Below are 20,214 nucleotides of genomic sequence, written 5' to 3'. Positions count from 1 at the left end.
CCTCATGATCCATCTAGTCTGCCCTTATACTATTTTCTGTATTTTATCTTAGGATGGATCTATGTTTATCCCAGGCATGTTTAAATTCAGTTACTGTGGATTTACCAACCACGTCTGCTGGAAGTTTGTTCCAAGCATCTACTACTCTTTCAGTAAAATAATATTTTCCCATGTTGCTTTTGATCTTTCCCCCAACTAACTTCAGATTGTGTCCCCTTGTTCTTGTGTTCACTTTCCTATTAAAAACACTTCCCTCCTGGACCTTATTTAACCCTTTAATATATTTAAATGTCTTGATCATGTCCCCCCTTTTCCTTCTGTCCTCCAGACCAGTGATTTTCAACCTTTTTTGAGCTGTGGCACATTTTTTACATATACAAAATCATGGGGCACATTGAGCGGAGGGGAATGGGGGGGGGGGGGGCTAAAAAAAGTTTGGACAAAAAAATTCTCTCTCTCTCTCTCTCTCTTCCTCCCTTTCACCCTATTTCTCTCCCTCTTTCTCTCCCTCTTTCTCTCTCTTATTTATTTTATTTATTCATTCAATTTTTATGCCGCCCTACTCCTGAGATTCAGGGGGGCTTACAACATGTTAGCAATAGCACTTTTTAACACAGCAAGCATATTGCCCCCACAATCCAGGTTCTCATTTGACCCACCTCGGAAGGATGGAAGGCTGAGTCAACCTTGAGCCGGTGATGAGATTTGAACTGCTGACCTTCAGATCTACAGTCAGCTTCAGTGGCCTGCAGTACAGCACTCTACCTGCTGCACCACCCCGGCTCTTCCTTCCTTCCTTCCTTCCTCTCCCTCTCTCTCCATCCCTCTTTCTCTCTCTCTTCCTTCCTTCCTCTCTTTTTTGCTCTCTTTCTATCTCTCCCTCCTTCCCTGCCTCTCTTTCTCTCTCTCTCTCTTTCTTTCTTTCTCTCTTTCTTTCTCTCTTTCTTTCTCTCTCTTTCTTTCTCTCTCTTTCTCTCTCTTGCTTTCTTTCTCTCCCTCTTTTTCTTTCTCTTGCTGAGCTTCGCGGCACACCTGACCATGTCTCACGGCACACTAGTGTGCCCCGGCACACTGGTTGAAAAACACTGCTCCAGACTATACAGATTGAGTTCATTAAGTCTTTCCTGATACGTTTTAGGCTTAAGACCTTCCACCATTCTTGTAGCCCGTCTTTGGACCCGTTCAATTTTGTCAATATCTTTTTGTAGGCGAGGTCTCCAGAACTGAACATGGTATTCTAAATGTGGTTTCACCAGCACTGTATATAGTGGGATCATAATCTCCCTCTTCCTGCTTGTTATACCTCTAGCTATGCAGCCAAGCATCCTACTTGCTTTCCCTACCGCCACATTTTAGCACCACATTTAGCACCACATTTCCAGCAAATCTCAAAGGTATGGCATCAAGCCAGCTCAAGGAATCTGAATAAAGGAATAATAAACCTGAAAAAAGCATGCTTTTTTTGGTGTAAGTTTAAAGAGTTTTTGAGGAAGGGAGAATAAAGCATTCCTAAAAGAAAACTCCTTCATAGGAAGAAGATTATAAGACTGTATAGTTGTAGTAAACAACTTCCTTCATAACCCACTAAGCCTCACAATTGTGGAAAGCCAAAATTGAAAAAGCCCCAAATACCAGGGGAATAAGTCATAGCATAAAAGAAAAGATAGGAAAAGAAACCCAGGTTTTTAGTAAGCAGAAATTGTTCAGATTTGATGAAAGCTATCACTAGAATGTCTGCATTATTATTACTTCACATCTTTTTTCACTTTAGCTTTACAGTGATCCCTCGAGTTTCGCGATCTCGATCTTCGCGAAACGCTATATCGCGATTTTTCCACCGATGACGTCACTCCCTTCCTTTCTCATCTTTCTTTCTCTCTCTCTTTCTCTATCTTGCTTCTTCCTCTCTCACACTCTCTTCCTCTCTCATCTCTTTCTTTCCTTCTCTCTCTTTCTCTATCTCTCCCCCTCTTGCTGGCGGGTGGCGGGCGGCGGGCGGGCGAGCGGGGGCATCAGCGAGGAGCCGGGGTTTCCCCTTTCCGTGGGCGGCTGGGAAACCCCGATCTTCGTCTGCTCGCTGCTGCTGCGCCGAGCAGATCAGCTGCTGGGCGGCCGAAGGAACCTTCCCTGGGTCTTCCCCCTCTTGCTGGCGGGCGGGCGAGCGGCGGGCATCAGCGAGGAGCCAGGGTTTCCCCTTTGCGTGGGCGGCGGGGGAACGCAAACTCCACCATCTACGCATGCGCGGCCATAGAAAAAAAGGGCGCGCATGCGCAGATGGTGTTTTTACTTCCGCAACCCTACATCGCGAAAAATCGATTATCGCGAGGGGTCTTGGAACGGAACCCTCGCGATAATAGAGGGATCACTGTATATGCTTCCTCGGACCTCAAGAGACGCAGGGTAACATATAAATGTAAACCAGAGCAACATACACAGGCAAACTTAGTTTCAGTTCATTTCCAAGGTTATTTTCAAGGCTTTTGGGGATAATTAGCTACTAGCTGAAGTGTAGCTAAAGTCTGGCCATCTTTTAAAACCTTATGTGAAAATGGCAAAATCTTGCTAGATTTCATACAAGAACATTAAAATCCTATGACATTTCATGCAATAAAATTGAGCAACGAAGTCAAAATCGGATGAAGATTCGCAGTCTCAATTCATGCCATCATTTTGGGTAAAATCTTTTGAGGGCAAAATATCTTTTTATATCTGTGGGTATCATATTGCTGACCCCAGCCAGCCCTTGGAAGGAATTGAAATAATAAATAGTCTTTTTTATCTTTCATTATACAGTGATCCCTCTATTATCGCGAGGGTTCCGTTCCAAGACCCCTCGCGATAATCGATTTTTCGCGATGTAGGGTTGTGGAAGTAAAAACACCATCTGCGCATGCGCGCCCTTTTTTTCCTATGGCCGCGCATGCGTAGATGGTGGAGTTTGCGTTCCCCGCTGCCCACGCAAAGGGGAAACCCCGATTCGGCTCCTCGCTGCTGCTGTGCTACCGAGCAGATCAGCTGCTGGGCAGCCGAAGGAACCTTCCCTGGGTCTTCCCCCTCTTGCTGGCGGGCGGGCGAGCGGCGGGCATCAGCAAGGAGCCGGGGTTTCCCCTTTGCGTGGGCGGCCGGGAAGACCCAGGTTGGGGGTTCGGGGGGGTGCTGGGAAGCCCCCCAGGCCAGCTGCGACCTTTTAAAACAGCCGCGCCGCTTCCCAGCTGACTCCCGAAGCCAAACGCGGAAGTGGGTTTTTTTAAAATTAATGTTTTTTTAAAAATCGCGATATAGCGTTTCGAGAAGATCGAGATCGCAAAACTCGAGGGATCACTGTACTTCAAGTTCTTTAAAAACATCTTTAGCTCTAATAGTAATATCAAGATGCTAAAAAGTGGAGTATTTTCTCTTCCTTTGTTATAAATACTATCTATTACCTGACCTCAAGAACAGGTGTGACTTCACTTTATTTTTGCCTTAAGACCTACTTTTGAAGATGAAAAAAATACAATAGTTTCCTATTTCCTACACAACATTTTATTTTTATATATTTATTTGGTTGGATTTCTATACCATCCTTCTCCGCAAACTCAGGGTGGCATAGAAAATGACTACTAGATAACATTTGTAGGAGGATACAAAGTTCAGAAACTTTGAAAATCAACAAATCAAGCGTCTCAAACACACACATTTTGGAATATTGATGAAGGTGCTGGTCCAGAAACCAGAAGACTGTGAGTTCTAGACCTGCCTGACACATGAAAGCCAACTGGGTAACTTTGGGCCAATTGCTCTCTATTAATCCCACGCAACACAGAGGATTGTTGTTCTGGGGAAAATAGGAAGAGGAAGGAGTATTAAGTATGTTTGCTGCTTTGAGTTACTTATATATATAAAAAAGGTCGGATTTAAAACAAAAAAAAATCTATTTCCCTCCCACCCACCCCTATAAAGGAATGGATTCAAGACCACAGATTAATTCACACATTTTAAAATGGTAAAATTCCTCTTTTAAATATACATCAGGGAATTACATTTTACTAGAACTAGAAATTGAATTTTCTGCGCAGAATAAATCATAAAACTATGAAAGACATCAAATGTGCCCATGCGTGATATGTAAAAAAGCATCATTCCAGGAAGTTCAAGCAACAAAAGATTCATATTTATTGCCCCCAACAGTGCATTAAAACTATGCAACCTTATTAAAATAAGATTACCTCTGCTTGCTCAAATTAGAACGGGCAGGTTGTACTATTAATTTCAAAAGCTTAATACAATGGTACCTCTACCTACAAATGCCTCTACTTATGAACTTTTCTAGATAAGAAGTGGGTGTTCAATATTTTTTTGTCTCTTCTCAAGAACCATTTTCCACTTACAAACCCGAGCCTCCGAAACTGTAACCGGAAAAGGCAGGAGAAGCCTTTATGGGGCCTCTCTAGGAATCTCCTGGGAGGAAACAGGGCCGGAAATGGCGGGGGGAAGCCTCTGTGGGGCCTCTCTAGGAATCTCCTGGGAGGAAACAGGACCTCCACCCTCCTTGTGGTTTCCCCAATCGCACACATTATTTGCTCTTACATTGATTTCTATGGGAAAATTAGTTTCTTCTTACAAACTTTTCTACTTAAGAACCTGGTCACGGAACGAATTAAGTTCAAAAGTAGAGGTACCACTGTACGTGCATCTCAGCTACAAACCATGCTGTGACGATTACCTTTTGTATTCTAAGTGCTAAAAATTACAATTCATGCAAATGTAGTGATCTTTAAAGCTGGGCAACTAATATCAGGGGCTCAAAGGAGTAGATTACACATTGTAATATATCAACCAGGTGTGAATGAGGACAGATGCAGAACGGTTAGTTTTCTTGCTCTTTAGCGTTGCAGAGGGTAAAGGAAGGAAAGGAAAGCCACCCCAGAAAAGCTAGCAGAGCGCCGCCGTATTAAAGAAACTTCAATCTTACGGCAGAGATCTCTGTCTGGAAATCGGCCACTTTTTTTTTCAGTTCCTCCCCTTGAACCTCTCGGGCATTTAGCTCTTCCTTCAGTTGCTCTACCTGCCACGACATTGTTAATTCTTTTACATTCAGAGCAAAAATGTTTTAGAAACATAGAAACATAGAAGTCTGACGGCAGAAAAAGACCTCATGGTCCATCTAGTCTGCCCTTATACTATTTTCTGTATTTTATCTTAGGATGGATATGTGTTTATCCCAGGCATGTTTACATTCAGTTACTGTGGATTTATCTACCACGTCTGCTGGAAGTTTGTTCCAAGGATCTACTTACTCTTTCAGTAAAATAATATTTTCTCATGTTGCTTCTGATCTTTTCCCCAACTAACCAAAGATTGTGTCCCCTTGTTCTTGTGTTCACTTTCCTATTAAAAAACACTTCCCTCCTGGACCTTATTTAACCCTTTAATATATTTAAATGTTTCGATCATGTCCCCCCTTTTCCTTCTGTCCTCCAGACTATACAGATTGAGTTCATGAAGTCTTTCCTGATACGTTTTATGCTTAAGACCTTCCACCATTCTTGTAGTCCGTCTTTGGACCCGTTCAATTTTGTCAATATCTTTTTGTAGGTGAGGTCTCCAGAACTGAACACAGTATTCCAAATGTGGTCTCACCAGCATTCTATATAGCGGGATCATAATCTCCCTCTTCCTGCTTGTTATACCTCTAGCTATGCAGCCAAGCATCCCTTGGATCCATGCATCCAAGTTTTCCTCTTAACCTGTCACTAAAGTGTGATGAACAAATAAACAGCTAGCAGACCCGTCGTGATTAAAACCCAGTTTCTCAGAATAACAAATTCCTCCTAAACTCGTATCCTAAACTCGTATTGCCACAACTATTGAACTTCACCCATTTTTAGATGACATCATTTAAAACAGGGGTCTCCAATCTTGGCAACTTTAAGCCTGGAGGACTTCAACTCCCAGAATTCCCCAGCCAGCTGGCTGGGGAATTCTGGGAGTTGAAGTTCTCCAGGCTTAAAGTTGTCAAGGTTTATTTATTTATTTATTGTTAGAGTTGAAAGGGACCATGCAGGTCATCAAGTCCAACCCCTGCCTGAGCAGGAATCCTAAAGCACCCCAGCCAAATGGCAGTCCAATCTCCTCTTGAAAGTGTCCAGAGTTGGGGAGTTCACAACCTCCGCAGGCAGGTTGTTCCACTGGTTGATCGCTCTGACCGTCAGGAAGTTCTTCCTTACTTCTAGGTTGAATCTCTCCTTGGTCAGCTTCAACCTAGAAGTAAGGAAGAACTTCCTGACGGTCAGAGGTTGAAGACCTCTGATCCAAAACATGGTTCTCAGTCCTTGGTATTCTGGTGATCTGGTAATTTTTATCGCCTTTAATTTATTTATTTGTTAGTTTTATTTTATTAAATTTATATGCTGCCCAACTCTCAAAGGACTCTGGGAGTCTCCTTTTGATAAGACGATAGTGATGCGTATTACACAATGCTGCTCTTGAAAACTAACTGGAATCTGCAGTTGATCCAAGGTAAGGAAACAAGATTGCTAAGTGTCGTCCCCCCCCCCCCCCCCCCCAAATTTATATTACATGTTATTTGCTGCATTTGTACCCAGTCCATTTCTGGATTTAATGTACAACCATCCTTTAGAATGTCTTCAGGGACACTGTGTTTTTATTAAGTGATGTGAGACAAGATACCTTCCAGTGAGCACTTCAGCTACAGAATTATTTATGTTATTTATTTGACTTCTATGCCGCCCAATCCCTTGGGACTTAGGGCAAATTGTTGAATTGTGCCCCCTCTCAGGAGTCTTAGATGCATCTTTGTGGCATCAAGTAACCATATTATCCACCCATGTTTTATAAACAATAATGACCTATAAAGCCCTTCATGGCACTGGACCACACTAACTCAGGGACCGCCTTTTGCTGTACGAATCCCAGCGACCAGTTAGGTCCCACAGAGTGGGGTCTTCTCCGGGTCCCGTCAACTAAACAAGGTCGCTTGGCGGGACCCAGGAGAAGAGCCTTCTCTGTGGCGGGCCCCCGGCCCTCTGGAACCAACTCCCCCCAGAGATTAGAATTGCCCCCACCCTCCTTGCCTTTCGTAAGCTTCTTAAAACCCACCTCTGCTGCCAGACATGGGGGAACTGAGATACTCTTTCCCCCTAGGCCTTTGCAATTTTATGCATGGTATGTCTGTATGTATGTTTGGTTTTATAATAAGAGTTTTTAACTGTTTTAATATTGGATTGTTATATGCTGTTTTTATTACTGTTGTTAGCCGCCCCGAGTCTGTGGAGAGGGGGCGGCATACAAATCCAATAAATAAATAAAATAAATAAATAAATAATCTTCTAAAAGAAAAAAACCCCTTTTTGGATTTGCTAGTTGACTTCCTTTCATGGTTTTCAGCTCAGTTTAATATCTTAATGAATGCTGAATTGATTGGAAGCTACATAAATAAGGCAAGCAAATCTATGCTATGCATTTTAATCTGATTATTCTAATGCCCAAAGTTAATTAGCATACAATCAACAATTTATAATGCAGACCCCAATTTCAGCATTTTTCAAAGAAAGCCCAGGGTGTTTCCTCCCTTTTTCTCTAGCATTAAGCAGACTTTAAAAACATTTATATTGATTATAGTTTGGGCAATGAATGACCACTTGTAACCTTTTGAGTCTTCCACCCTTACGTGTCTTAAATTTCAAAGTCATCAATTTCTCCAAGACGCTTTGTTACATCATGGACAGTTGTTTACATTAACTTATGCAAGAAATGTCCTTGGGTATTTTGCCAGAGTATGAACAATACACAGTTTTGTTTCATCATGCTGATGCAATTTGATTTTCCTAAATTGATTTCTACATCTTCAATCAAATTTGGCTCACCAATCTTAAATTACAGTTACATAGGTTTACGACTTTGCTTAAGCATTTTCACTTAATTTGAAGGAACTCTAGTAGAGAATATAGATCACCAATCCTTAATCCATTCTGTGATTCAGTGAATGAATTAGTTTTTTGGGGAATTGTAAGCAATTTTTTTAAGATACATTGTTTAGTTATTACCTTGTTTTTCATAAATTTGGAATGGCTACGATACACCTCCATTTGTTTAATTTCTTCTTCTCGTTCCTCTGTGCTGAGTGCACCATTTGATTTCAACATTTGGATTTCTTCTTCCAAATCTCGGAGTCCACGTTCCATAGAAGAAATTTTAGAATCCTTCAAATACATAGAACATTGGTTTAGTTTCCTCAACAACAAAAAAAGACCAGTCATCCCCTCGAGGTTCGACTACTGTAACGCTTTCTACATGGGGCTACCTTTGAAGAGTGTTCAAAAACTTCAGATCGTGCAAAATGCAGCTGCAAGAGCAATCATGGGCTTCCCTAGGTATGCCCATGTTACACCAACACTCCGCAGTCTGCATTGGTTGCCGATCAGTTTCCGGTCACAATTCAAAGTGTTAGTTTAGAAACATAGAAGTCTGACGGCAGAAAAAGACCTCATGGTCCATCTAGTCTGCCGTTATACTATTTTCTGTATTTTATCTTAGGATGGATATATCTTTATCCCAGGCATGTTTAAATTCAGTTACTGTGGATTTATCTACCACGTCTGCTGGAAGTTTGTTCCAAGGATCTACTACTCTTTCAGTAAAATAATATTTTCTCATGTTGCTTTTGATCTTTCCCCCAACTAACTTCAGATTGTGTCCCCTTGTTCTTGTGTTCACTTTCCTATTAAAATCACTTCCCTCCTGGCCCTTATTTAACCCTTTGACATATTTAAATGTTTCGATCATGTCCCCCCCTTTTCCTTCTGTCCTCCAGACTATACAGATTGAGTTCATGAAGTCTTTCCTGATACGTTTTATGCTTAAGACCTTCCACCATTCTTGTTATACATAGAACATTGGTTTAGTTTCCTCAAAAAAAAAAAAAGGCCAGACACTCATGCCCTCGAGGTTCGACTACTGTAACGCTTTCTACATGGGGCTACCTTTGAAGAGTGTTCGGAAACTTCAGATCGTGCAAAATGCAGCTGCGAGAGCAATCATGGGCTTCCCTAGGTATGCCCATGTCACACCAACACTCCTCAGTCTGCATTGGTTGCCAATCAGTTTCCGGTCAGAATTCAAAGTGTTGGTTTCATGGCAATGGACCAGAATATCTCCGAGACCAACTTCTGCCGCACGAATCCCAGCGACCGGTTAGGTCCCACAGAGTTGGCCTTCTCCGGGTCCCGTCGACGAAACAATGTCGTCTGGCGGGACCCAGGGGAACAGCCTTCTCTATGGTGGCCCCAACTCCCCCCAGAGATTAGGACCGCCCCCACCCTCCTTGCCTTTCGCAAACTTCTTAAAACCCACCTCTGTCGTCAGGCATGGGGAAATTGATTCCCATGGGCCCTCCCTGCTTCATGTATGGTCTGTATGAGATGTATGATTGTTTTTTATATTAAGGGTTTTTAAATTGTCTTTTTAAACTATTGGATTTGTATTGTTTTGTTGTTGTAAGCCACTCCGAGTCTCCGGAGAGGGGCGGCATACAAATCTAATTAATAATAATAATAATAATAATAATAATAATAATAATAATTTGCTATCAAATTTGAATTAAGGGACTATATCTGAGAAACCTCTCAATGTAGCACTGTGCTATGCATAATTTTTAACTGTTGTGGTTTTTAAATAGGCACCAACAGTTTAACCCAAAGGTGCTTTTTCAAAAGGCAACTGGACTTTTATTTGTTTTTTCCTTGAAGATGTTTCGATTTTCATCAATGAAGTTTCTTCAATTCTGACTGAATGGTGGCGAATGGAAGGATTCTCCATCATTCAGCAAAACTGAAGAAGCTTCTTGGATGAGAAGCAAAACATTTTCAAGGCAGAAACAAGAAAGTTCAATTACCTTTTGAAAAAAACACCTTTGGAACAACTATGACCTGGATGACTGAAAATCTCCAGACATCTACAATTTAAACAGAAAACAGATATACGCTAATGGAAACTGACATTTTGAAACCAGAAATAACACTGAGAATACACTGAGAACTTGGAGGCAAATAAGAAAAAAAAATCCTTCAACAGAAAAACATTTACACATTTCTGCAACACGGTCAGAAGTATTTATCTGTATATTCAATGAAAATAGCGATGTTGACATACAAGTCCTTTCAAAAGGAATGGAACATCATCTAGAAAAAGATGTACTATTTCTTTATTTTTTTCTGTAATAATTTTTTCCTGTTTCAAATATAACCCTTATTTCCTTGTTATTGAAACTATTTTATATTAAAGTCCTTCCTATGAAACAATTATCTAGAATTCATAACAAAATAGGCATAGGTTAAAAAAATTAATGACGGTAAGTAAGAATAGGTAGAGATTCATTTCACATATATAGTATAAACCAGGTATAAATAGTCCTGCACATTTACACAACAATACTCTAAAGTTCTCCTGACAATAGCAGAGATGTTAAAAGGAATCAGTACGTTGTACAAGAAGTCAGGATGAAAATTCAAAAAATAAAAGGGAAAAAACTATTCCATTTGATAGAATTAGTTTCTTTTCTTACCTTCATCTCTATAACAGTTTGTAAAGCTTTAGTTTTGGCAGAATCAGGAGCATTTTCAAAACGACGGTGCATCTCCTGTTTAAGAAGAATAAATATTAAGTAGGTACTTAAACACAATAGCATCAGACTTCTGGGATTGTAGATAAATTATTCGATTTTCTTTCCTCTTACGGCTACGGTTATTATTATTATTATTATTATTATTATTATTATTATTTATACAAACGAGAAACAGCTATAGTGAATTGCACACCAATAATTTTCTGCAAAAAAGCATATAAAAAGTAATAGCTAAAGGAACTTTAAAATTTTAAAATACCTATTAGCAATGATCTTATCAAACTTTCATCTTCCAGAAGGACAAAATAAGTTGAAAAAAACAGGATTAATAAATAACAGCAACAATCTGCTATGTACTTAAGCTGATAAAGCATCTGTGCCAGCAATACTCCTACATTCCCAGAGTAGCAACAACCTAGTTACTGATGACGACAGCTCTTTCCACAGTGATAACAAGGAACTGTTCATCAAAACAATTAAAGTGCAGCTGACATAAGTGCTCTGTAGTTAAGAAGGAGCAAAATAAAAAATGCCTGGACTAAAACACTAGAAACTGTTTTGCACTAGACCACAATTATTCTTGGATTAGAATAATGACAAACAAATCATGCATTCATTTTCCTCCCATTTTTATAGCGATTTTCATAATGAAACATCCATAAATATTAAATTACATTAAATATTAGCATAAGGTATTAAATATTGGTGTAAGCATCAAGACTAAAGGGGAAAAGGGGAAAAAAACTAGAGGAGTTAAATGTGCAAGGGAAAGAAAAGCAAAAGAGAAGAAAAGAAAAATATAATAAAAGAGAGAAAAGAAGTGCATAAAACGTATCAGTAAAGACTTCATGAACTCAATCTGTATAGTCTGGAGGACAGAAGGAAAAGGGGGGACATGATCGAAACCTTTAAATATGTTAAAGGGTTAAATAAGGTTCAGGAGGGAAGTGTTTTTAATAGGAAAGTGAACACAAGAACAAGGGGGCACAATCTGAAGTTAGTTGGGGGAAAGGTCAAAAGCAACGTGAGAAAATATTATTTTACTAAAAGAGTAGATGATCCCTGGAACAAACTTCCAGCAGACATGGTTGGTAAATCCACGGTAACTGAATTTAAACATGCCTGGGATAAACATATATCCATCCTAAGATAAAATACAGGAAATAGTATAAGGGCAGACTAGATGGACAATGAGGTCTTTTTCTGCCGTCAGTCTTCTATGTTTCTATGTTTCTAAGTGATCTCCAAAATGAATTACAATTATGAACAAGTTTAATGACTCTTTGCTACTTCTAAGGTTACAAACATTTATCTCATCATCTTTTACCTCTGAACAAACTCATAAAACTATCTTTCAGTCTTGGTGTTACTGTGTTTTTCTGAAAATAAGATTCTATCTTTTTTTTTTGAATCCCGAAATAAGGGTTTGGCCTTATTTTTTTGGGGGGGGGGTCATATTACATGGGGGGGGAGATGGGCAGGAAGCCCTGCCATGCCCAGTGAGGGGGGGGGGGAGAAGAAGATACTTTGGTATATAAGTGCAAGAATTGTAGCTGCTTTTGCAGTGGATTGGAGCTGCTAAAGTAGCAGGAGGCTTCACGTGTCTTGCGCCCCCTTAAAAAACAGTCTTACCTCAATCCGTTGCCAAAGGCTTGGCCCTGATTGAGGCTCCCTGGGGCAGAGGAGCCTGGCACTAGAGAGGGTCTGGGGGCAGGGGAAGCCCCATTATGTAACCCTCTCTTTCAGATGGGCAGGAAGCCCCCTCTACTATGCAACCGGCTGGCAAAGAATCAGGCAGTCCTGGATGTCTGATTTCGTTTATATGAATGTGTTCTGTCCAAAAGAATTCAGCTGTTTTGCCTTAAAGTTATAAATTTAATCATAAAGTTATATGAAAATCAATGAACAATATATGCTTACTCCTCTCAAAACATGATGCAAAACAGCAAATGGTTTCAAATATCCTTCATAGTAAAGTCATTGTTTCTATGGAAACTATAGAACTTTATTTTTTGTTGTTGCCCAGATTTCTAGTTTTCTAAATATCAGTAGACAATCATTTACAGCTTCCCAGTAAAATCAAATAAAAGAATAATGTACAGATTGTGGTGATTCAGGTAGGCTCTATTTATAAACACCAAGAATAGACTTGCTATTGTATAAAGATAGGATAAATTCCTGATTGCTCCCAGTATGCCGCCCCGAGTCTTCGGAGAGGTGCGGCATACAAATCTAAATAATAATAATAATAATAATAATAATAATAATAATAATAATATCCATACTTTCTTTTTCTCCACAATCAGGATGTCTGGTGTATTCTGAAGCATAACACACCAGACATCCTGATTGTGGAGAAAAAGAAAGTATGGATCATCGACATCGCAATCCCAGGAGACAGCAGAATTGAGGAGAAGCAGCTAGAGAAATTAGTGAAATACGAAGATCTAAAAATCGAGCTGCAACGACTCTGGCATAAGCCAGTGAAAGTGGTCCCAGTGGTACTTGGCACGCTGGGCGCAGTGCCAAAGGATCTCAGCGGACATTTGGAAACCATCGGAATTGACAAAATCTCCATCTGTCAATTGCAAAAGGCCGCTTTACTGGGATCGGCAAACATAATTCGCCATTACATCACACAGTCCTAGGTGCTTGGGAAGAGCCCGACTGGTGATGAAATACGAAATCCAGCATAGTGATCTCGTTTGCTGTGTTGTATTGACATAATAATAATAATAATAATAATAATAATAATAATAATAATAATAATAATATTTCTTGCTCAAGAATAAATGTTTAAAGAACAAAAAAGTAAAGTTCATAAATATATTGCTTATTTTATTTTTAGACCTGTTCTTGACTGTTACCCCCTCCGTGTTTGAATCCAGGCTTAAACATATATGGATATTCACAACCCAAAACTTCAAATTTCAGCTTCCAAACTTTTTTAAAAAAATACTTTTGATATTATTCCCAGATACATACAATTTCCTACACACAGAATGTAACAAATGACATGTGAGATCAGAATAAATTATGAATAAGAAAGAAATTTGCACTCAGGAATGTTCAGATTGGATACTAAGATGTATGTTGCTTTCAACGGGTATGAAAAACATGCAAGTGCTTGTTCCTAAACAAAACAAGAGAAGAAAAATGTGCAGGATTAGGTGGATTATATGAATTTATATGAATAAATGAGCCGAGGTGGCGCAGTGGGTAGAGTGTAGTACTGCAGGCCACTAAAGCTAATTGCTAGATCTGCAGGTCAAAGGTTCAAATCTCATCACCGGCTCAAGGTTGACTCAGGCTTCCATCCTTCCGAGGTGGGTAAAATGAGGATTGTGGAGGCAATAGGCTGGCTCTGTTAAAAAGTGCTATTGCTAATTTGTTATAAGCCGCCCTGAGTCTAAGGAGAAGAGCGTCATAAAATAATATATATATATATTGGTGCAGAGCTGAAGGGATTGGATACTGTAGCCTAGAGGATAATTCTCTGCCTTACAAGGCAAAGGTTGCAGGTTCAAGTCCCAGTGGGTATGGCTAGCTGATGAGGTCAAAATAAGGCCGAAATAGATCTATCCTAGTCTCCCTTAATTTTCAAATTCAGCAAAAAAAAAACATGTGACATATACAGATAGAATTGTTGGCTATCAATAAAATTAACTGCCTTGGAAATGGCCCTGGGTTGGGCCGAGAGGCAAATAAGGAGCTGTGATGTTCCTTCAATACACCAGGGTGATTCGACACAAAAATATGTAACCTTTCCCTGGTGCAGAGCTGAAGGGATTGGATACTGTAGCCTAGAGGATAATTCTCTGCCTTACAAGGCAAAGGTTGCAGGCTCAAGTCCCAGTGGGTATGGCTAGCTGATGAGGCCAAAATAAGGCCGAAATAGATCTATCCTAGTCTCCCTTAATTTTCAAATTCAGCAAAAAAAAACATGTGACATATATATATATATATAAAAATATATAAATAAACTCACTTCTCTGAGCAAGCTACTCTCCTTTTCCTTTTGCTCCAGTAAGGTTTCCAGGTGATGAACGTGCATTTCAGCCTCCGCCAACCTCCTTGTGCGTTCATGATCTTCCTCGGTGGCTTTTGCAGACAACCCTTTGCTCTGCAGCATTTCCAGCAACTTCTTAATTGACTCGTCACGGGCATTTAAGGTCTGTTTCTGAGTCTCGATGCGCAGCTCCATTTCTTCCAGGGTTTTGCGCAGCAAGAAGAGTTCCTTGGCCTGACGCTCGTGCTCTGCGTGAAGCCGCTGGAAGTTTTCTTCTGTGAGTTCTGACAGAAACGGCTCACTGGATCTACTGCTGGTGTCTTGCTGGAAAAGCTGGTTCAGGTCCCTCTGGATCCTAAGCTCGTCCTGAAGAGCTTGAATAGTCATCTGCATGTGCTGAGAAATAAACATCCGGATCAATATTCGTTTCAGCCAGAAGAAATACAATACAGATTTACGACGGCTTACCTGTCAACGACGTCTTCAGTTTCAACCACAATAATAGAATCATAGGGTAGGGTTGGAAGGGACCTCCGGGGTCATCCGGTCCAACCCTCTGCTCAATGCAGGATTCATTAAACCAGTGTTTCCCAACCTTGGCAACTTGAAGATATCTGGACTTCAACTCCCAGAATTCGTCCAGATATCTTCAAGTTGCCAAGGTTGGGAAACACTGCATTAAACCATCCCAGAAAGATGACTGTCCAGTCACTTTTGGAAGACCTCCAATGAAGGTGAGCCCACCACCTCCTGTGGCAAACTGTTCCACTGGTTTATCACCCTTACTGTTAGAAAGTTTTTGCTGATATCTAATCTAAATCTACTCCCTTGCAGTTTCATTCCATTGTTTCTAGTCCTTCCATGTGCTAATGAGAATAATGTTGATCCCTCTGCTCTGTGACAGTCCTTCAGATATTGTAGACATCTATCAAGTCTCTTCTCAGTCTTCTCCTTTGCAGACTAAACATCCCTAGATCCTTTAACCGTTCCTCATCGGACATGGTTTCCAGACCACTCACCATCCTTTGAACTTGCTCTAGTTTGATACATCCCAGAACTGCGCTTGCCTTTTTTGTAGCTGGAAACAATCGGGCAAACAATCAGAACTATTGTTCAGAGAGGGGCGGCATACAAATCTAATAAATTATTATTATTATTATTATTATTATTATTATTACAGTATATAATTATAATTATTATTATGATTATAATTATTATTACAAATGATCCCTATTTAAAAGATATACTACACCAACCTAAAATGCTTCCTAAAGGTTGGCAAATCCATGCCAACTCCAGCAGTAATGGCTGAACCAAGTTTACAATAGAATGTCACCACACAATTAAAATGTCCAAACTTTTGGGTGAAGACCTTATTTATGGATGTGTCAGATTACACAGAGTGGCGATTAATCTGTCTCATCCATAGAAGCCACGGGAGGTGTAGTGGTTAGAATGTAGTACTGCATGCTAAATCTGTCCAAAGCCTGGAGTTTGATCCCGGACAGCTCAAGGTGGACTCAGCCTTCAATCCTTCTGAAATCAGAAAAACAAGGACCCAGATTTTCGGAATATGTTGACAGTGTAAGTTGCTCGGATAGTGCTATAAAACACTATGGAGTGGTATATAAGTGCAATTTCTACCCAAAATGCACTTTGAAGAACAGGCACTTAATATATCTCCTCATATTTGGGCTGCCCGACTTTATAAATACCATAACGCAATATGAACTATGTTGTACTGTATTTTGAGAATTTTTTGGAGAATTTTTTGATACGGTCAGGTATTTAATCAATAAAGTTTATTGCATATTGTGTTCAATATAGAACAATTGAACAGAATATCTAAAAAAGGACACATATCTAATAAATACTTACATTAAAAAGTTGATTTTAAAATTACTCTATTACTAAATAATCTCAAAAGCAATAGAGTAGAAAAGAGATTAAAAAATGTTTACAGATAAGTAGCTTGTCAGTAGAACATTTTTCAGCTTGATTAGGTCAAGTGAAGAACATTTTGTTCATGTCTACACGAACAGAAAATAGTCAAAATAAACGCAAGAAACAGAAGTAAAAGAACAGAAACACCTTGACATCAACACATTTTATTAGATTCCTAGAACAGGAACATTTTTTGTTGTTTATGAAAGCAAATAGGAAGAGATATTCCAATGCTATCAAAAAATAAAAATACAATTTCACATGCTGGAACTGTTCGAATAGCTATGTTAGAAAGATCAGATGTAATTTCTTCCAGTGTAACCGACCATAAAACACACAATGACTTGATAAAACGGGAGATGTTATTTTTTACTGATATTGAAATTTGAGTCTTGTCTTTCTAATGCAGTGTTTCCCAACCTTGGCAACTTGAAGATATTTGGACTTCAACTCCCAGAATGTACAAGAATGTTCAAATTATTAGACTTATTTTTTAAAGACTGCTTTATTATTGTTCTAGACCAGTGTTTTTTGAAGATATCAGGACTTCAACTCCCAGAATTCGCTGGCTGGGGAATTCTGGGAGTTGAAGTCCAAATATCTTCAAGTTGCCAAGGTTGGGAAACACTGTTCTAATGAATAGCATCTTAGAACAGTTTAAAATAAAAAATAATAGATTCAATATGTAATAATTACAAAATGTAATAAAATTGTTAATACATTAACTGCTGAGTCTACAAAATTACTGAACAAAACAAACAAACTTTAGCAGGTGACAGTCTTACCAGATACAGGAATACAGATGGAGTGGCTGTGGGTTCTGCCTCCCAAGGACCATCCCACCTATCCATCCATCACCCTAGGGGGGGAAGCTTTTGCCCCCCTCAGAGAAAGTCCGCAACTTGGGCATCCTCCTCAATCCACAGCTGAGCTTAGAACACCATCTCTCAGCTGTGTCGAGGGGGACGTTCGCCCAGGTTTACCCATTGTACCAGTTGCAGCCCTATTTGGATCGGGAGTCTCTTCTCACAGTCACTCATGCCCTTATCAACTCAAGGTTCGACTACTGCAACACTCTCTACATGGGGCTACCTTTGAAGAACGTTCGGAGACTACAGGTGGTGCAAAATACAGCCACATGAGCAGTCATGGGCCTTCCTAGATACACCCATGTTTCTCAAGCACTCTGTGAGCTGCATTGCCTGCCGATTGGTCTCCGAACGCAATTCAAAGAATTCGTTATGACCTATAAAGCCCTGCATGGCATTGGACCAGATCATCTATGGGACTGCCTTCTGTGTCATGCATCTCAGCGGCAGGTCTGGGCCCACAGATTTGGCCTTCTCCAGGTCACATCAACCAGGCAATGCTGTCTGGCGGGGCCTAGGGGAAGAGCCTTCTCTGTGGCGGCCCCAGCCCTTTGGAATCAATCCCCCTGGAGATTGGTACTGCCCCCAACCTTCCAGTCTTTCATAAGTCCTTAAAAATGCACCTTTGCCAGCAGGACTGGGGCCAGTGAAATTTTAACATCTACCCTAGCCTGGGTGGATGAATGTGGATGATTGATTTTTAAATATATTGGGGTCTTAGAATTTAAATTATATGTTTTTAGTATTTAAGTTTTTTAGAGTGTTTGATATTGGATCTCTTACATGTTTGTATTTACTTGTTGTCTCAAAAAGGCAGCCTGGTGTGTTAGCCTCATGGCAGTTTATCTGATTCATTGTTTCGTCAAGATCGTGGTTTTTTGCTGTTCAGGATTGTGTGTGTGGACTCTCTGGACTTTAGAATTGGACTCAATTTCCCAGTTATTGGGTGAGCAATTGGACTGCATTTCACCTGTGCCTTGTGTGTACCAGAAAATCCCTTTGACATTTAAAAAGGGAGCTGGTTTCTGTTTTTCTGTTTATAAAAACTTTTGGGTTTTCCTTTTATCATGTGGTGTGTGTCTTCCTGGACTAATTACCCTGTAATTACGGGCGGTTGGGACACACCGGCAGAATATATATATATATATATTAAATATGTCAAGATCACTTGTCAGGGTATATATATAAACTGATTGAAATACGAAACGGATGGGATAAATTAAAACTGTATGATAAAGCAGATGCAAAACTTCCAAAGAAATATAACTAATCTTCGACTTATGATTGTTCATTCAGCAGCTGTTTGAAATTATTTTCGAGCTGAGCAAAGAGGCTTACGAGGGGCCTGCTGGAACGTACGGCTGCTACAGCAGCATCCCTGCGCTCACAGGAACAAAATTTAGTCACTTGGCAATCCACCCACTTTATGACCGACTGCAGGGATGCTACAGTGCACCTGTGGCTCTTTCCCCACCATCGCACCCTTCTTCCAGGCCTCGGGCCTATATCTCACCATGCTGGTTCCCGATCCTCCGTTCCATCATGTTTTGGAGATTTACCTTTTTCCGTAGATATCCTTCAGAAAGCAGCTGATTCACTGTACAGCCTTCTGACACCATCTCAGACATTGAACACCATTTTGGGACCGGCTGCAATGAATTGTGGCTGTTCCAAAATGATGCCCAATTCTGGGATGATGTCATGCAGCTTGCTCTCCTTTCTGAATGTGACCTCTGGATAAGTATAATTTCAGGGGGGGGGGGGGGAAGAATATTAGCACAATTTATTAAAACATATTCTGATGGGCAGCAAGAACTAATTTGGCACAACACTGGAAAAGAGAAACTTTGCTGAAGATATCAGACTGGAGGACCAAAACTGGGGAACAGTGCAGTCAGGTGGTAGGGAAAGCAAGTAGGATGCTTGGCTGCATAGCTAGAGGTATAACAAGCAGAAAGAGGGAGATTATGATCCTGCTATATAGAATGCTGGTGAGACCACATTTGGAATACTGTGTTCAGTTCTGGAGACCTCACCTACAAAAAGATATAGACAAAATGGAACGGGTCCAAAGACGGGCTACAAGAATGGTGGAAGGTCTTAAGCATAAAACGTATCAGGAAAGACTTAATGAACTCAATCTGTATAGTCTGGAGGACAGAAGGAAAAGGGGGGACATGATCAAAACATTTAAATATATTAAAGGGTTAAATAAGGTCCAGGAGGGAAGTGTTTTTAATAGGAAAGTGAACACAAGAACAAGGGAGCACAATCTGAAGTTAGATGGGGGAAAGATCAAAAGCAACATGAGAAAATATTATTTTACTGAAAGAGTAGTAGATCCTTGGAACAAACTTCTAGCAGACGTGGTAGATAAATCCATAGTAACTGAATTTAAACATGCCTGGGATAAACATACAGTGGTCCCTCGACTTGCGCGTTCTCGATTAGCGCGAAACGCTGCAACGCGGTTTTTCAAAAAATATTATTTAAAAAAATAAAATATTAAAAAATAATTTTTTTTTTATTCTGTTCCCTGAATGGAGACCGCCGGCCGCTCAATCGGGCCGGCAGGGAACAGAATGGAGCGTTCCGCGGCGGGGCTGGTAGGAGGGGAGCCGAGGATGGAACCGAGCCCAGCCCCGTGGCATTCGCCTTCCTCCCGCCTGCAGCCGAGTGATCGTGGGCTCCTTCGCAACCTCAGAGAGCTTCCTGGTTTTCGTGAGCTTTCATGCCCAGGAAGCTCTCCGAGGTTGCGAAGGAGCCCA

At 40.4% G+C, this 20,214-nt stretch overlaps 1 protein-coding gene across 7 annotated transcripts in view; it reads right to left on the bottom strand.

Annotated features, from left to right (window-relative positions):
• Positions 1-20,214, bottom strand: part of ERC1 (ELKS/RAB6-interacting/CAST family member 1) — a 213,730-nt gene that overhangs the window by 156,206 nt on the left and 37,310 nt on the right. For 4 of the 7 annotated variants that reach the window (XR_011559525.1, XR_011559527.1, XM_070756464.1 and 1 more), the window contains exons 3-6: positions 14,613-15,029; positions 10,565-10,639; positions 8,049-8,204; positions 4,955-5,047 (exon numbers count right to left, since the gene is read on the bottom strand). Coding sequence is in view for 3 of the 7 variants with exons in the window: in XM_070756464.1 (XP_070612565.1) it covers positions 4,955-5,047; positions 8,049-8,204; positions 10,565-10,639; positions 14,613-15,029 (741 nt within the window). In the remaining 4 variants the exon portion in view is untranslated. The remainder of the gene's footprint in view (positions 1-4,954; positions 5,048-8,048; positions 8,205-10,564; positions 10,640-14,612; positions 15,030-20,214) is intronic. The other 3 variants (XR_011559526.1, XR_011559528.1, XM_070756465.1) reach the window with 1 other exon arrangement.

This window comes from Erythrolamprus reginae, chromosome 6 (genome assembly GCF_031021105.1).
Source record: "Erythrolamprus reginae isolate rEryReg1 chromosome 6, rEryReg1.hap1, whole genome shotgun sequence".
Lineage (NCBI taxonomy): Eukaryota > Metazoa > Chordata > Lepidosauria > Squamata > Dipsadidae > Erythrolamprus > Erythrolamprus reginae.
This window is presented reverse-complemented; position numbering and strand designations above follow the sequence as displayed.